Source organism: Antedon mediterranea, chromosome 1 (assembly GCF_964355755.1).
Source record: "Antedon mediterranea chromosome 1, ecAntMedi1.1, whole genome shotgun sequence".
NCBI classification, from domain to species: Eukaryota; Metazoa; Echinodermata; class Crinoidea; order Comatulida; family Antedonidae; genus Antedon; species Antedon mediterranea.
The window spans coordinates 18,777,684-18,798,092 of record NC_092670.1 but is presented as its reverse complement, the minus strand read 5'-3'; the positions used below and the strand labels follow the sequence as shown (position 1 = coordinate 18,798,092).

The following is a 20,409-nucleotide window of genomic DNA, read 5'->3' as shown; positions in this document are numbered from 1 at the left end:
TTCGATTTTTTTTTTTTTTTTTCAAAAAACTGCAGATGGACTAAAAAACAACCAAATTATCCTCATTTGTTTTTGTCTGCTTTTACAAATAATTTACCTTTTGGGTCACCTTTGAACTTTAACCTTACACTAACCATAACCACTAATTTGTGTACTAATGATTGCAAACTATTTTAATGCTTTAACAACTAACAATGATGCAAATAATACCAAGAGATTAATAATAGTCTTCCAATAGCAATAATATGGCAATTATGAAGAGAAAAATACTGCTAAAATCTAGAGATATATGATAACAATAATATAATCATGAATTAATTCAAAATTAAAACAAATTTAAAGAGAACGTTTCTCAACATGTTGAGTGTTTAGAAAATACAAGTAAATGACGATGATGATGACAATTTTAAAGGCAATGTTTAACAACATGTTTAAACAATACAAATGAATGATGAAATAATAAATAAAGCCAATTTCAAATTTTGTATCAACATTTTGATACTGGAACAATGTACAGTACATTATGCACATAAAGCGTGGTTCCCACTAGCGACGCAACACAAGGACGTAACGCAACGCAAGTGAATTTACCAATCACAAGCGATGGCTTATTCGCTTGTGATTGCTAACTGTCTATAACTTCGCTTGTCATTGGTTAAAACGCTTGCGTTGCGTTTACGTCGTTACGTTCTAGTGGGAACCAAGCTTAAGAAATGTATAATACAATGTACTAATTTGTAAAAATATGGTATTTCTGTTGTGCACTTATTGTCTATATTAACCTGGTGATTTTGTCTTTCTTCTCTCTCTCTACTAAACTTGTGGCGTGGATGGGAACTACTACTATCACTTTTTTAATCAGTCTGTGTCCAAGCTTGAAGCTAATCTTTGGACATGGGATGAAGCAACCATCTACTCTGGGTGGACCCTGCCATCCATGGTTATTCCTTGAAGAGGTATGTTCCTACCAGTTAATCATGTTCATACAGTATGTGTAGCTTAGATTTTGCATATGGTATAGCCAAGCTCACTTCTATAGCCAGGCTCACTTCTATAGGTCAAGAAACCTATACAAATCAGGTCATGTCCAAGGATTTTCCTTGTTTGATATCTTTCAACCAGGTAAACCTGAAATACTGACCCAAATTCTGTCTACTGAGTAGGCCATCCAAGGCTTTTCCTCGGAGGATATATTTCTGTATATAATTTGAGTTAAACTTATAAGAATAACGTGATGACAATTTTGGTCAACTTGTTGAGTAAACCTTTATGAAAGATTTTGGACCTGGGTGAAGGACTCATTTTCTTTGTATAATAATATATATATATATATATATATATAATAATAATAATAATAATGAATGGTAATCTTATATAGCAACAGTGTTTCCAAGCGCTTTACACACAAAAATTATTCATATAATATCCTAAGATAACCAAAACCAGAAAAAAAAGCAGAGGAACCATTTACACCGCTCCATTCTCCAGCACTTTCAATTGTTATTGTTCCCAAAGTAGCCTTCTTACTTAAACCTATTTTTGTTATTGACCACATTACAATTAATGTTGTTCATATACATGTTCTTACATTTATATTAAATCACTTGTGTGTTACTAATTTATCTTTGGCTAACTAGTACTTTTCTTGATACTCTGTAATTGGTTGTGGTCCCTTTTGCACATTTACAGCCTAGTTCCTAGTAAAGCAAAGTAGATGTGTTTTATTGTGTACAACTTTAAATTATCTGACCAGTGCTAAAGGATAGATAGAAACAAGGATTAATTGATAGTAAAAATAGAATGATGAATTGATTGATCAATGAAATAAACAATCCATTGAGATGTATTCAATATAAACACATCTTTATTTTTGGTGTAATATATAATGGGAACTAATTAAGTCTACAGATGATTGGTGATTTGGTTTTGAATTTTGCTTAACTTGACGTAAAGTAAATAGACAGCTTTCCGCATTTGATTCTGCTAATGTGCGATTCCAAATATTATTAGTAAATACTTTGTAAAGAAATCAGAAAAGTTCCACAAAGTTAGTCATTTACAGTCAAAAAATCAAAAACAATTGCCAGTGACAATTTGTGTGTTTATCAAACATACTCATATTATGAGTATGTAGATAATTAGAGATCTTTGGTCAGTGTGATCAAGTCAAAAGGACTTGTGCGTAATAACTTGTATCAAAACTTTTCTGTGGTGATTGCTAATGACAGGTTAATGAAAACATGAGGATAATTGGAAAGGTTGTAGACATTGTGTATCTGTTTGCAATGTTATTGACATTTTGTGATGGTTATACACTTGATGTGGTGTCAATGTTTGGCATAGTAGATGTTTGGAATGTTTAAAACATAAATGAACTTTAAAATCCACATCTTCCCTGGCAAAGTAAATTTGTACTGTATATCCGATTTGATAAGAAAACAATACCATACCGAATATCTATACATCTTATACTCGAGTATATAATACCACCCCTTATTTTAGGCTAAATTCTGACACCAGACTTTGGTGAATTCCATTTTTAATGTAACCATAGTATGTTAATCCCAGCCTCTAATTTCCCCCAAATTTCATACCCTGGCCCACCTAGGACTACTCGGTCTTATACGGTAACTATAAAAGCAAATACATCAATCCAAAAAAACTATGTACGTCTACTAAAAAGGTGTAAACCAAATGTCTATAACAACAGTAAAATTTAGTAATAGATGATGATGGTGATTGTATATGAAACAAATATTATTAATACCAATTTACAATGTCTATGTAATTCAACACCTACCCCCAAAAATGTTAATACAACCCCACTGTGGTTTGTCGTCTACCCAAACTTGTATTTCCACCCAAATAAGTACAGTAATTATAAATGTTATTCATACTTATAGGCAGCAGCAAAAGAAGTTGAAAGGGACTTTGATTCTGTGTATTCAAGATTAGTACTGTGTAAAACATTCAGGTACGTGCCTCATGACATATTATGTTATTTATACGGGGAGGTTTTTTTTTAGAAACTAACTAAGCCTGCACACAAATCTTAGTGTTTCGATATCTTGAAATGGTTTTTCTTAAAATTTGAAAATAATACCTTAATATAAAATGTACTGATAATCCTCATAAAAAGTCTGAATTTTATAAAATCGTGTTTTGCATTTCAAGTATGGAAAAACATTTTCTTAAGCTCTGTCTACACTATTAAACTTTATGTGAAAAAAAAAAGTGATGTGCCCATAGATGAACATATTTGGGCACATCACTACCATATTTGGTCACATCACTACCACATTTAAGCACATCACTACCACATTTGGGCACATCACACTTTTTTTTATCGAACTAGTTTGCTAAATGTAGACAGAGTTTTATACATTAAGGCAAATAAAAATGAAATGTTAGTTTCATGTCCATTATTTGAAATGAGACTGATAGTATAAAAGTCCAGTTGCAATGTACACACCCCAGAATAAATGCCTAATGGTAGTCATGCATGCAATTTCGATGGGATAGTAGTACAAACAAATGATGTGGCTCAAACAATTATTGAGGGAGAGGATGTTGAAACTAAACATTTTAAATTTTAATTATGGTTTATTTGTCGTTATAGGCTGGATGAGGACGGAAAGGTTCTTACACCTGAAGAACTTCTGTATCGTTCAGTTCAAGCTGTAAACCTGTCACATGACACTGCTCATGCTCAGATGGATGTCAAGTTCCGATCGTTAATGTGCTTAGGACTAAAGTAAGTTGGTCTCTTTGCAGTAACTTGTTGCTATTAACATTAAAATTTATATAGCACCCATTTCTATGAAAACCTCATAATCAGCAGCGCTTCACATATTGTCACAACATTGGTGAAAATGAAAAATTACAATTAAATCATATACAGCTAAGTATTTATTTAATTTTAATGTCAAGTCAAGTATCATTTATTGTCATTTGTTTTAAGAAAAAACATAGAAATTCTGTTTGCTATATATAATCAGTGTACCATGTCCCACATACCTGACTCAGCCTATATATTGTGCCAGTTCTGCGGTACATTTCATTTCGAAAACCTGAGCTGCACTGACGAGATCTAATAAGATCGAAACAGTACTGTCTGCAGATTGGATATATAGTATCTATGTATATAGATTTTTTTTAGAATAGAATAATATTTATAATAATTAATATAAAATATTTTCACGTAATTGTATTAGCTTAGTTTGCCTTTTGGTTCGGTATTTCTATCCATTAGTGGATATTGTTATAATATGTTTTGGCATATATGAATATACCTGTAATTCATTTCCAAATGATATAGCTAAACTTTATGATTTAAATGCTGACAAATAATGTTCTTTAATTCATCTGAACTTACTAGAATCAATACTAGAGAGAAAAGGTTTGTATTTTAGTGGCACTGCATCTTGGTAGCTTGCCTGTAAATCTAATCCTGGGTTTAAATCCTACCTCGGTATCATTACTTGATCATGATTAGCTAAGCCTTACCACCAAAACTTGAATGCAATTGTTTATTGTTCAATCAGTAATTTCTGCATACGCACATTTACGTGCTAAAATGAAATGTTGTTCGTTATTCACTGACCGGAAACACCACGATGAATTTACCACACCCCTAAGGTTCAGTCACTCCACGTCTTATAAGTTCAAAAAGTCATGTAACATTAAAGGAATAACAATCTCAAACTAAATCGTCAATTTTTATTATGATGAATTACTTTAGACATCCTATGTAAATATATATTCAAGAATATTATGCCTCACCGCAGAAGAAAGCAAGATTCAAACCATCAACAAGAAAAATGAGTCTGCATTTCAATATTTCTATTTTTATGATAATGGGTAAATCAGTATAATCCTTAGGCTTTTATTGTGTATTATAAATTGAGAAAAACACATAAATTACCTCATCATAAGATATGTTTTTTTCACATTATTTACTTTACTTTTATGTTTATAAAAACTCCCTCTAATTAAAGACTTTTACAATTAAAGACTCCATAAAATTAAAATTTACTCAACTAATTAAAAGACAACCAACAAATACCTCTTCAATTAAATTCCCTCAAATTAAATACCCTCGAATTGAATGCCTTCAAATTAAACATCCCTCCAATTAAATGCCCCCAAATTAAATACTTCTTCAATTAAATACCCTTTAAATTAAATACCCCTCCAATTAAATGCCCTCCAATTGAATATCCCTCCAATTAAATACCCCTTCAATTAAATACCCCTCCAATTAAATACCCCTCCAATTAAATATCCCTTCAATTAAATATCCCTCCAATTAAACGCACTCAAATTAAATGCCCCTAAATTAAGTACCCCTTAAATGGAATGCCACCAAATTAAATATCCCTTAAATTAATACCCCTTCTTTAATACCCCTTCAATTAAATGCTCTCAAATTAAATGCTCCCAAAATAAATTCAGTACCCTCAAATTAAATAACCCCCAAATTAAATATCCTTCAAATTAAAACCTATTCAATTACGGATCACTTTTCTGTGGTCTAATTATCACATTATTTGAGAAGAAAGTGTTAATTATTTTAAGTATATTAAATATATTTTGTAATGTACTGAAGACATCTTCTGAATGTAGGCGTCTTCTATATTGACTGTAGATGGAAAACCAACTTAAAATATGCTGTCTGACAATTTTTGACATTTCAACTAATAACTGTCATCTCGCCATACATCAATCTATAATAAATAGCAAAGAAAGCTTAATGACCGTGTCAACACCATCTACTGCAGTTACTGCAGCAGAAAAAATTGATAGCAAAAAACCACCACATTTTATAGATATTTACAGTACAATACCTATTATGTTATCGTTGTGTCCAACATTTTGTTGTCACATAAAGTTTGATAGTGTAGACAGAACTTTACACTGTTTCAATATTTTGAATGAATGAAATAATGAAAAAATCTCTGTGGAAAATATTCAGATATTACTGCAGTTGAATTATGAAATGTACTGCAGTAATTGTAATTAAACATAATTAATTCATCAACAGCTTCTGTTTGGTTTAGCAAGCTGCACTGTTTGTATTGGTTTGTCAATATCATTAATTCTATGAGGATTGATTGCGGTGTTTAGTTGAGGACTGTAAACATATTATATGTCATATTCACAGTTTTGGTGGCTATTATTAGCAAACAAACAAATTCTCCAAGCTGAAAGTTCTATTATTATATAGTGTAAATACGCCCGCAATTTCATCCCCAGGGCCAGTTCATGTAGTTTAAAACCTATCCAGTACCATTCCACTTTCATTTTGATACCCCATATATGTATGGATGATTGTGCATCAGGAATATTTTGACTTTAACTGTCGCCCCCAATAATGCTTTAACGAAGATGATCTCTAAATATTTCAGCATATTTTCATCTATAAAATCAATCTTTCTATGTTTGTATTAATACCTATCTTTGGAAGATTATCTGTTAAACTGCATAAAAGTAGGTTGAAAGATAAAGACAGGAACTAGGGCTGAATAGGAATTATGTTTGTATTTGTTGCATTCATCAATATGACAAGGCAAAATGTAGAAGAAAAAAATCTGAATCATATTGAGATATTTCAAGATTTTTGTGTTGCATTTCAATTCATATCAGAACCCCTATTAGAGGAATGCCTTTGGGGCCTAATGAAATCTTCCCTTAATAGTAGTGGTCCCTGAATAGGTGTTGGTCAAGGTGTTGAATCATGTATTGCCCATCATCAGCTTTCTTTCCAGTGCAGAACCATATATTAGTATATTTGCACATGGGTAAAGCTCTATCTACACTATCAAATTTTATGTAACAAAAAAATGTGATGTGCCAAAATATGGGGTAGTAATATGACGTGTCCATATATGGGCACATCACATTTTTTTGTCATATAAAGTTTGACAGTGTAGACAGCGTTTTAGTCACATTTATTTTTGTTTTGTTTCATAGGTAGTGTCCCCTTAATGGGGTGTCCTAAAAAGAATGGGTTGTACTATGTAACACAAAGTAACTTTTTTACATGTTTTCTTAAACTTTTATTTATTACAGTGAGCAAGCTCTCCACCTATGGCTAGAATGTTTGTGCTCATGTGAACAAATAGTTGAAAAATGGTACCATCCGTGGTCGTTCATGCGTAGCCCCGGTTGGGTTCAGATTAAGTGCGAGTTACGGGTGCTGTCAAACTTTGCCTTCAACCTGTCCCAAGATTGGGAAATACCAGTTAAAAAGGAGGTGTGTTTACTTTTACTTTTTTAAAGTTAGTGTGCAAATAGTATTGTGGAAGTAAGGCAGAGCAACCACTGAAAGTCATATTTCAATAATTATATCTCAAGTGTTTCAGCACACAATGGTAGACAATTTTTCCAAATTATTAACTCATAAAAAAAATGATAAGAACTTTGGTACACTTCCGGAAGTCTGTCTATGCTTACACAGTGGCATTGGTTATCATTGATTATAACACACCTGAGTGTATACTTGTCATTTGATTGGTTAATTTCATATCATGTGCCATTTTTTCTTGTACCGTAAACATTGTTATAATTTCGCTGGTGACTATTACGAAAAGATACATATTAAAATACTGGACCGAACCAAATACTCTAATATTGGCAGGCAAGGATCTAACAAAGTAGCTGCAATGCCACTAAGAACAATACTATTTGCACACTATTGTTACAATGTAGTAAATTTATTTAAAATTTTATTTCTAAAAAATAGCTTTTAGTTTAGTTATTTTATACTGCATGTGAAGCCAAATACATATTTACATTTTTAAAGAGTTTTAATAAACTAGTTGTAGTTTGTAGAGACAGTTTTTTAAAACTTCAACTTTACAATTTTAATTCACCCCAAATTCCCTTCTGTTAGATATAGATTTTTCAAATTATAATATTTTTTGAGTGAGTAGTTTATTTGTTTCAGATCCATGCCTATATCAATTATAGATAGTTATAAAATCAAAGAAGTTCTTTTTATCTTACGCAATGGACTCCCATCATTTAATATTTCAGAAAATAGAATTAGCTTAAAAACTGACAAAATCATTGACAGCACAATTAAGATATTTTTGTTTGCCTCTCACCATCAGTAATATAAAGAAGAACATTCTGGAAACTAATAAATATTATTTCACTGTCTCTTATAAATTAATTAAATTTTGATTACTCTGACATTTTAATTTCATCAAGTAAAGAAATAATACAATATTATTCAAACACAATTTCATTTTAATTTGGATTAATTTACATTACAGGTTAAGATGTAAACTCCACCCATTTTATTATGTCATAATATTCTATCCAATCAAAGTTTGACTTTTTCTTAAACATGACCGTTTTTTCAAAGTTGAATCATTGATTTTTTTGCCGGTGTTATAAAAGATGGGATATGAGATATATGATACACAATGCTAAACAACAGATGTATGTCCACTGTGTTCAAGCGATTATGTTGCAGTATTACAAACAGCTTTTGCTTGTTATTTAATCATGTAGAGTGACAGCTTCTACAGTGCCTTATAGATTTTCAAACTTCTTGTCTTCATCATTATGTAACTACATTTATCATGTTATATTAAGCGTCTATTAGCAATTTTATTGGATATAAACAACGCATTATAAATGCTTTTATTATCATTAAATTGCTGTTAGTTACCATGCCTACTGTTTGATATTAAACGCATAATAAACTCATAGGATTAATAAGCTACTTTCAATAATTAGACATTTTCTCAAATATTAGTCTTATCCTGATGATGCATTTCAATTGTTAGTCAACATACGCAGTGTCTTGTGAAAAGTAACACCCGCTATTTGTTCAACAATAAGGATCATTTTTATAGCTTTCGTAAACAGAAAAAACAAGACATAATTTTGTTTACTCGTAGTAAACTTTATAGTATAATATGCCAGCGGGCACATAATGTAGGTTTTTTTCTGGGGATGTTATTGTTAAATTCAACAAAGTGTCAACATACACTAAATTCACATTTTTAATTTAAATGCGTAGGTTATGCAATTCACACGTTTGTTTGTCCGTAAGTTTAGCCGAAGGAAATTACATTCCATATAAAAGCACCAAATTTGTGTTTTTTCCAAAATAAGTTAAAGATGGATTGTTCCCCAAAAACATCAAAAGTAAGGATTAATAAAACATTCAATAGGCCATTTTGTAGTTTCAACAAAGTTTATCACTTCCATAGAAAAAAAACAGAAAAAATAATGTTTCTATTAATTGACAAAATAAACAGTTGAAATTGAACCAAAAAACCCATTGGCTAGCAGTAAATTTAGCTTTAAATTACATTTTTTCTGGTAAATAAATTTAGTTTGATCCAATTTTTTATCAAAGTGAATAACTATTAATTATGTGACAATAAAATAGCATATTCTACATTAAATATTAAAACACTATTTTCTTTTATGTTTGAGTAAGTTAACTTGTTGAGGGTTTGAATTGTTTTAATTTGTGTGATTGCTTTGAATGAATGATTAAATAATAATATTTTAATTATTTAATGAGTATCATATCACCCTGAAGTATCCAATTAGAAGTAGGGTCAATGAAAATGTCATTTAACATATGATGAATTGTATTATTGATTTATTTGTTAAATAATTGATTTAATGTTTTAGTGGCATGATTTATAGATTGATAAATTAATTGAATAACCATCATAGTACAACATTTTCAGTCACAACAAATTCAAATTCAATATTTCTACCTTTCTTTCTGCAAAAAGAAGAAAGAAGAGTTAGTTGCTGATATATTAATTTTTTTATTAACTCCTTAAGTCCTTCTTAAATTTCAAAGGAAAACGTAAATTATATCACCATTAATTATAGCAACAGTTTTCCTAAAATAACGATAAACCTTAATGGGTTCTCAGATTATTAGCGCTTTGATTGATAAAGAACACAAATCAAGAATCAACTAATAATAATGTATAAATGTTATTGTGATTTTATTTGTATTGCGATCTAGCCACTGATATTCGCAGCATTATCATTTTATCAGTAATTTTTAGTCGCGTACAAACACGACTCTACAGCTCACTATGTCGGTTGGTCTATTGGTCTGTCGTTCGGTATACACTAACTCAAATTTGCGCACGCGACTGCAGCCATGTATGAGGCCTTGTTGCCTTTGGATTTAATAAATAAATAGTACCGCAGTACTGTAAAATGAAATTACTTGTTGACTTTACTAACATTTAGGCATCTCTTCATCTTCTTTGGTGTACCATCTCCACACTATGTCTACTAAATCTTTCTACCACTTAGTACCACATAGATTTTTTTTGATTTTTTTTTTTATTTCATACTCATCCAACAGCGAGTAACCCGCCAATTACAGGATGGATAATGCATGTAGCTTTTTATAATTTTAATGAGCACTTTTGTTTTTTGATTCTACATTTATATGTGTATCGTTCATAGTTTTAATTCATAACCTAAAACTCTGTCTACACTATCAAACTTTATGTGACAAAAAATGTGATGTGCCCATATATGGACATAATGATGTTATCATTACCATATTTAAGCATATCACTACCAGATTTAGACACATCACACTTTTTTTTGTCAAACTAGTTTGATAGTGTAGACAGCTTAATTCTTAATATTGTAATGGAAATATTAATATCTGTTTACAAGAAGAAAAATCCAAAAACTTGTATCTTCAAAATTCTAATTAAATTAATATTTCATAATTTATTAATAAATATTTATTCCTCAATTAACACTTAAAGAAATTTAAACATTGTGTAAAACAAAAATTTATTTCTGATTTTATTTGAAAGGTAAGTTTTCTACACTTATTTTTTTTTATTAATTTCACACTTTTTTTTTTTGCGGTTTTCTGAATCTTGAAATTTTATTTTTTCAGTCTGAAAATATGAAAGAATGTTTTTTTGTTGTTGTTTGACATGCATGACACTATTGCAAATAATGCTGAATAAACCGTTTACTGCAGTAATCACACTGTTACCACATTAATTTTGTTAGTACTGCAGTAATTTGATGGTATTCTATGCTATTCAGCTCATTTGTAAAGTTTTTACTTTTTTTATCTCACATTTTGGTTCATTCTATCATTCGCTTGCTCATCTCATCTTTTAATAGGGTGGCATCCCCCTGAAAGACAGTGTGCGAGACATGCTCATCAAGCATCATCTCTTCAGCTGGGATCTTTGAACTTTAACCTTTCACCCTTCACCCTCTTCGAGTCTTCACTGCACTTCAACATTTGGAGCAATGGATTTTTCACCTTTCATTTTAGGTTTTTATTAATTTGCATATTAATCTGCATATTAATTAATATACTTTTGTATTCTTAAAGTATATTATTACATTATTTGCATATTCACTGAAATATTTGCATTTAAATGTTCTATTTATGTCACTATATAATTTTCACATCTTTGGTTTCAATCTTAAAGTTTGTCATCTATAATACTTCTATTATTTAAATTTGTATCCGTTTTTGTCGACAGGACCACAATGCAAAACAAGTTTATTTCTACTTGATTGTGTATTATCCTGTATAAATATGTTGTTAAATAAATAAATTAAAAAAAATAAATAAATATACATGTATTCTAAAGCCCCGCATCTGATTAATACTGTCAACTAGAAATAAAATATATTTTTTCTTTGATTAAAATAAAAGGTATTGATATAACATTATACATGTATTGATAACATCAATTGTAATGTGATCAGTGTATAAAGACGAAAGAATTATTGCACAGATATTAATATCAAATAGTATATGTAATCTAACAAGGCGTATAAAGTGTATATAAGTATAAAACAATATAAAGAATTATTTTTTGTATTATGTTTTTTCTGTGCCTATGGAACGGAAGCTTTATAGAACAAACTTTGTTCAATAAGAAATGCAAAATGTGACATTAAAACGATTGTCATATTGATGGCAGAAAAGTGACAAATGTTTAGTAGTTTGCAGATCCAGACTGTGTACAGTCAGTCACATGTAGGTTTAATTCAATCTCTGCAATATCCCAGAGTGCTCTATTGTTAAATATTTCTATAGCTGTAGTATATCAGCAATTAGACTTACAGAATATAATTTTTTAATAATATTAAATTATAATTGAATTATATAAATTGTCCAAGATCATGAAGGGACAAATTGATCTTGACCATTTCGCTGGCTGTTTATGCAGTCCAGCTTTCTTTGTTGTTGACCAAAAGTTGACAGAGAAAGAGAAATAGTCTACCAGGTTCACCATGGAAAAAAAAAAGAATTTTATTTAATTTTTGTTTTGGTAAGGGAGGGGAGGAGTAAGTTTGTGCCTTTTCGTAAACATATTACAGCAATTTTTCTAAGTTATATTTCTTATTTTACGTATTTCCAATTGTATTTTTTTTTATTTAATGTAAATTACTTATTGTAGAAAATAATAGATACAATTTATAAGTATATGATTATTATTCAAATTGACAATGGTACAGTAGACCTCTATTTAGAATATAGTCATTTATATATAGATATCATATAGTGATCATATATCTTTATTAAATGTATTTAATGTAAACAAATTTATTGATTGAAAAGTGGGCCTGTTTTCTTGTAATTCTTCCTGTAATTTTTGGTGAGTCGAGCTTATTTTCCACTAGATACTAGATGTTGACAATTAGACACCCCACAATATACTTTATTTATTCTTAACCCCATAGTTTATTTAATGTTAACCACATACTTTATTTATTCTTAACCACATACTTTATTTATTCTTAACCACATACTTTATTTATTCTTAACCACATACTTTATTTATTCTTAACCACATACTTTATTTATTCTTAACCACATACTTTATTTATTCTTAACCACATACTTTATTTATTCTTAACCACATACTTTATTTATTCTTAACCACATACTTTATTTATTCTTAACCACATACTTTATTTATTCTTAACCACATACTTTATTTATTCTAAACCACATACTTTATTTATTCTTAACCACATACTTTATTTATTCTTAACCACATACTTTATTTATTCTTAACCACATACTTTATTTATTCTTAACCACATACTTTATTTATTCTTAACCACATACTTTATTTATTCTTAACCACATACTTTATTTATTCTTAACCACATACTCATCACGTCTTTATCACTTGACTCGTAACGAAACACAGGGTAACCGATAATAATGGTACAATGACTTTGAATCTGCCCATGCTTACAAGATAATTGGCGACAACCCCATATTCCATATTTAAAGCAAACAGTCTCTGTCAGGCTGCCTTCCATAGATGTTATTTATATTTAATTAATAATTAGTTAATTTATATTTAAATTTCTTTTCAAAGTTTTTATTTATTTGTTTAATAATGTAAAAGTGGAGTCTATGTATCGTAAAGTGATATACATGTTCGTAATGTTATTGTAAATTTTATTTTGAAAAAAAAAGTGCAATTGTGTTTTAGGTACAAAAACTGTTTGGTGACATTTAGTGCAAAGAATATAATAATATTGGGTAAAATACTCAACCAGAAAAAAAAACAAGACTCGTAATACTGTAATATTTAAGAAAGAATTAATTTTAGATCATTAAACATATTGTTTTTAATGTAATATAATTATATTTTGAAAATTAACAAAACAGACTAATTTGAACGTTTAAGAAGTACGGTACTAATAGCATGTTGAATTCTACTTAGCATACTCCATGGCATAATAGACTTTTAATAACTTTTCTTATTTCAATTAGAATCTTTTAAAATCATTTCATTACCTTTTATCCCACCAAGACGTGATTTCATTTTTAGTAACTATTAATATCTTACGGTGTTTTAAAAACATATGGTATTTCAGTTATAATTTTTAAAATATTTAACAGACTGTGTTTATGTATTTACGTGAATTCATTGTTATACAACATGTAAACGTTTTAAGTACACTACCGACAGTAAAATAAAATAATTGTTTTCGTTTTATTGATAAAATAGATACTGAATAATCGAATCGAAACAGTGGATGTAATCTAAGAATATGTTTACAGTATGACCCCTAATTGAAGGGAACATCGGGAGAACATAAAGTCTGTCCACTGTATTATAGTATTGCTTTTCGTTCTTCTTACTATAAAGTGTCCCCTTAATAGAGGCATCTCCTGAATAAAAGTATCCCCTTAGGAGTGTCCACTGTATAATATTTCGTTCGTTTTACAATAAATTGTCCCCTTAATAGAGGTATCTTCTGAATAAAAGTGTCCCACATGAAAGGCTGTATAGTGTCTTAATTTTAAAGAATATCTTTCTTTTCAAATCATCTTTATTTAATAGATAATTAATTATTAAATTACACATAATACGTACCACGAACCATGAGTGTGAGATAAAGTAGATTCACATCCGTTGAGTTTCACGGAACGGAAAACGTAACGGAAGACGAAGCCCTTCAATTTTAGTTTTAAAAGCTCTGTCTACATTATCAAACTAGTTTGACAAAAAAAATAAGTGATGTGCCCAAATATGGTAGTGATATGACGTAATCGTGTCCATATATGAGCACATCACATTTGTTCACATAAAGTTTGATAGTGTAGTCTGTTTTTCGTTTCATTAAAAGAGAGTTAAAATATGTTGATGTCATATGATGATGACGTGTCAGTGATGTCAAATTACAGGCCCACGTCCCTATTTCTTCAATTGTAGTTAGTTCTTTTTGTTCATAAGTAACACCATACCGTAGTCACATAAAGTTTGATAGTGTAGACAGAGCTTAAACATCTGTTTTTTCTTTTCCATTAAAAGAGAGTTAAAATATGTTGATATCATAGGTTGATAATGACGTGTCAGTGACGTCAAATTACAGACCCACGTCCCTATATCCTCAATTGTAGTTAGTTCTTTATGTTCATAAGTAACGTCATACCGTAGTCTTCTATTACCAATTTATTATTATATTTTTCTCTTCTATACTGTGTTGGTGCGTTGTTGTGAATATCATTATTGTGAATAATAAACAAATATAAAGTGGAAAACAAACAAGTGATGTTTTATTAATTCACTTAAAGTGTCGATGAATACTAATTTTATGTAACCATTTTCCCTGCACCATGATGTAACTATTGTTTGTAGTGTTATTATTCATACTATTATTAATTAATATCCTCCTGTTTATTTTATTAACATCGCCCAGTATTTCCTTATTTAATTATCCCGTTCAATGACTTTTCACATAATTGTCACTCTACACTAAAAATATTGTGTAGATCTTAAACATGTATTTTGTACCAACTAAATACATTCTAAACATGTAGTCTGTATCCAACTTAACACATCAGTGACGTGTTGAATGTTAAACATGTGGAGCAATATAAAGACACGTTACGCTAAACACATACCTAAACATGTTGACTGAACATAATAGTGACATGTCGATTGCTAAACGAGTGGAGGAAAACAACATGTAGCTAAACATGTTGACTGAACATAATAGTGACATGTCGATTGCTAAACGAGTGGAGGAAAACAACATGTAGCTAAACATGTTGACTGAACATAATAGTGACATGTCGATTGCTAAACGAGTGGAGGAAAACAACATGTAGCTAAACATGTTGACTGAACATAATAGTGACATGTCGATTGCCAAACGAGTGGAGGAAAACAACATGTAGCTAAACATGTTGACTGAACATAATAGTGACATGTCGATTGCTAAACGAGTGGAGGAAAACAACATGTAGCTAAACATGTTGACTGAACATAATAGTGACATGTTCATTGCTAAACGAGTGGAGGAAAACAACATGTACCTAAACATGTTGACTGAACATAATAGTGACATGTCGATTGCCAAACGAGTGGAGGAAAACAACATGTAGCTAAACATGTTGACTGAACATAATAGTGACATGTTGATTGCTAAACGAGTGGAGGAAAACAACATGTACCTAAACATGTTGACTGAACATAATAGTGACATGTTGATTGCTAAACGAGTGGAGGAAAACAACATGTACCTAAACACGTTGACTGAACATAATAGTGACATGTTGATTGCTAAACGAGTGGAGGAAAACAACATGTAGTTAAACATGTTGACTGAACATAATAGTGACATGTTGATTGCTAAACGAGTGGAGGAAAACAACATGTACCTAAACATGTTGACTGAACATAATAGTGACATGTTGATTGCTAAACGAGTGGAGGAAAACAACATGTACCTAAACACGTTGACTGAACATAATAGTGACATGTTGATTGCTAAACGAGTGGAGGAAAACAACATGTACCTAAACATGTTGACTGAACATAATAGTGACATGTTGACTGTCAAACGAGTGGAGGAAAACAACATGTAGCTATAAACACGTTTAGGTTTTCAAAGACGCTAAACATGTAACTGCGTATTTAAAAGCTAAATATGTGGAAACAGTCGGTACAAAATACATGTTTAAGATCTTAATAGTTAATTGCCATCTTCGTCGTATTATAACCGTCTTACGTCATCACTTTACAATCATTAATTGATATTGTGTCTCACATAATTGAATTTATCATATTCATGTGTAACACACCTTATTAAATCAATATTGTCCTCAAACCTACACGTTATCTACCCCTTTGCTCACACTGGTCATTCAATTTTTTTTTTTATGACGAAAAATTGAAATAAGATTATCATCATAATCATCGTTTTCATAATAATTTTTATCATTTTTATCAATCATTACCATAATCTTCGTTTTCATAATCATTTATTATTTTTATCAATCATTACTATAATCATCGTGTTTATAATCATTGTTATCAATCATCATCATAATCATCGTTTTCATAATCATTGTTATCAAACATCATCATATCATCGTTTTCATAATCATTGTTATCAAACATCATCATAATCATCGTTTTTATCGTTTTCATAATCATTGTTATCAAACATCATCATAATCATCGTTTTCATAATCATTGTTATCAAACATCATCATGATCATCGTTTTCATAATAATTTTTATCAAACATCATCATAATCATCGTTTTTATAATCATTGTTATCAAACATCATAATCATCGTTTTCATAATCATTATCAAACAACATCATAATCATCGTTTTCATAATCATCATTTTCATCTTCATATGATCATCATTTCCACCAAGCATTGATATCATTAACATTATAAATATCATTGTCATAATTACCTTTCATTAAGAAGAATTTCATTTCATTTATTTCGTCTTTTCATCAAAATAAAAAAAGATCACAACCACTTTGGAGGTAGACGGGATTGCCACAAGTGAAACGAAACACTGAACGTGAAACATTCTTTTTCTTTCTTTGTACTATGCTTATTTATGTATATCAATGATTACGATGAATGAAAAAAAACTGTATAATAATGAATGGGCAAATAAAGTATTCAGTATTCATTGTGCCTATTTATGCCCATTTATTGTAGTGGCGGGATGGGGAAGGGGTAGGTTTTTTACATATCATGGTACTGTTTGTTTTTCATTATTATTACATTTTTATTATTATTGTTGTAAATGTTATAGTTAGCATTTTAATATGGTTTTAATAAATGTTGATTGTAGAACGCACCTTTATATCGATATGTGCCAAATAGATAATAATTATTATTATTCCTGTGTATTGTAAGAAAAACGTTGCGGTACTAGTGGTTTGAGAATATAACTGTAATTATAACGTTCTTCTCTCAGATGAGTGTTCCGCTACGTGAAGGAGTGCGAGACATGCTGGTGAAACATCATCTTTTTAGCTGGCAGCTGTGATTGCAACCAACTGGCAACTGGAAGAGGAGTCACTGACGTCATTTTAGAAGTAATCCTATCTTATACAAAATGTGTTTTATCCCAAGAAATGGCTCCTTGAGTCAATATCTGAAGTTAAAGGAATTCCGATGAGTTTTTTAATACGTTTAAAGCCTTGTCTAAACTTTATGTGACAAAAAATGTGATTTGCTTATAATGGACATGATGATGTCATATCACTACCATATTTGGGCATATCACTACCATATTTGTGCACATCACACTTTTTTGTCAAACTAGTATAATAGTGTAGAGAGCTTTAAACGAATGAATTCGCCTGATTCTTTACTAAATAAAGATTCCCTTCTGTGACGCTCGTCGTGAGAAAATCGTCGATCCAAAGCTGCCGTACCTCCCTTACATCAAATTAGTTCCGTGTGTTGTGTCAAGATACACCTCTTTGTTTGTCACACGATGATATTGTAAAGTAAAACTAATAATTTAACGTGTGTTCTATAATGCACTTACCGCGAAAACCCGACAAGAAATATGTTGTTAGTGTTGACAACGATAACTATCTCAGACCACTTTAAAGAAATTCGATAATTCCAAGTAATTTTCACTTTTACGTAAACTATCTCAAATTACGTAGTTGACTATTTATTTTGTAATATTTCACTTGTATTATATTTAATTTGTCTTTCTAGAGATTGCCAACTTCCGAACAGGCAACATGAAAAAAAATTAGCATATTTCTATTTATTATTTTTAAAAACAATTTCATACTACATAGAAAAATATTCAAAAATAGTTGTAATGCCCATTACTGGCCTTCATAGGGTTTTAGAACAGTTGCGTTGAAATTAAATAAATGTACATTATCCTTATCCTTACAGTCAATTTAAGGATTATATATAAAAATTTCTGAATTATTGAATGCAAAAAAACGCATTTGATTTAAGCGTTACAATGCTGTTGACATCTTGTTTCTTGGCGGTTCATTTGGCGGGCTCAAAATAAACCTGATATAAACAGCAAAACCGCTGTAATGGTTTATAAGCCTCCGTCATTATAGGGCTATTATCGCCTGTCAATTATTGTTTTAAAATTAGGATTTAGGTGCCATGGACTGTTTTCGGCCAAACTAGCTCAAATGGTCGAACGATAGTTGAGCCGAACAGGAGCAAAACCACAACACACCACAGCTACAATGGTTCGCTCCGACGGTAGGACCGGAGTTGAACCGGAAAGGAGCTTCCCCACAATATCATACCACAGTTCAAATGGTCCAACGGCAGTTCTTGCACATTTCCCAATGTTTACCGATGACCTTAAGATACAAATATACATTTTAAATAGCAAGATTACTTAATATTCTCCTTGTAACTTAATCTAATCATCAAATGTGTTCAAATTGCTATTTATATTCCATAAAGGAAGCATTAAAATTAATGATTAACTAATGGTGTGTCATTCTGATTAGTTTTTCATATCACGATTTTGAAAAGAAAAAAAGTCACGCATTCCTCGTTACCTCTCATCGACCAGCAATGTTGGTCTTGTGACGTCACATTTATTTATTAACGAAATGCTGTTAGTTATAATAATACTATAGAATAGACGCATATTAGTTTGTAAATAGTCTATATACTTATATATTAATTTTTTAGCAAATTTTCGATTAATGTCTTTGCTTTAGTAATTTATTTGACAAAATTCGTACAGTATTTTAATATATGTTTATTTTATATTATCTTTCGCGCCCAGTCGTGTCACAATATAAATCGCGTCACATCTACAAATCGTATTAGGCCTTAATTGTATAGTCTTTTTGTGCAATATATTATTTGCTATCGATTTATTCATTTTCATTTATTAGTAATTGAAATGCTAGCAGACAACAAGCAATAGGCCTAATAGTTCAGATTGCCGTTCTAGTGTGACACGGAGAAATACTTGAGTACTGTAATTAAAAAGTTTTATTTTATTATGTAGTATATTGTAATCATGGAATATATAGATATAAATATCTAGTTTTTCTTCCATATTAAAAATAATTAATCAAAACATCAGTATTTATGTAATTATAATAAAATATCTGTCGTAACAAAAAATAAAGTAAAGAATGTCGTCGTGTATTTGTGGCAAAATGGGATGCGTGTTTTTGTGCAACATAGGGGTTTTTTCTAATCAGTATTTATACGTTATTGCTTTCCGTTTTCATTGTTTTTCATTTCCACGGCTTTCTGTCTCAGCGGTTTTCCGTCTCCACGGTTTTTCATCTCAACTGTTTCCGTCCTACGGTTTTCCGCCTTAACGGTTCTCCGTCTCAACGGTTTTCCGTCTCAAAGGTTTTTCGTCTCGCTCAACAGTTTTCCGTCCCACGGTTTTCCGTCTCAATGGTTCTCCGTCTCAACGGTTCTCCGTCTCAATGATTCTCCGGCTCAACGGTTCTCCGTCATCGTTTCCTCGCTACCGTCGGGCGTCGTAACTTTGCAAAGACTACCAGACAACCTTATTCGGTACATCTCAAGCTACCAGTTAATTCAACATAGTGGATTTATCTGCAAGTTTTTAATTTCTTTTTTATCTCAAATGATTAATTGAAC

The 20,409-nt window shown here is 30.5% G+C and overlaps 1 protein-coding gene across 4 annotated transcripts in view; it reads left to right on the top strand.

The window, feature by feature from the left end:
- LOC140060239 (small G protein signaling modulator 3 homolog) overlaps positions 1-19,923 on the top strand; it is a 38,536-nt gene extending 18,613 nt beyond the window's left edge. For 2 of the 4 annotated variants that reach the window (XM_072106391.1, XM_072106367.1), the window contains exons 18-22: positions 863-956; positions 2,904-2,974; positions 3,620-3,754; positions 7,072-7,255; positions 11,152-11,417. In XM_072106391.1, the coding sequence (XP_071962492.1) occupies positions 863-956; positions 2,904-2,974; positions 3,620-3,754; positions 7,072-7,255; positions 11,152-11,223 (556 nt within the window). In that variant the 3' untranslated portion in view covers positions 11,224-11,417. Of the gene's footprint in view, positions 1-862; positions 957-2,903; positions 2,975-3,619; positions 3,755-7,071; positions 7,256-11,151; positions 11,418-17,749 lie in introns of those variants that run through there. The other 2 variants (XM_072106377.1, XM_072106383.1) reach the window with 2 other exon arrangements.
- Positions 19,924-20,409: the final 486 nt, after the last annotated feature.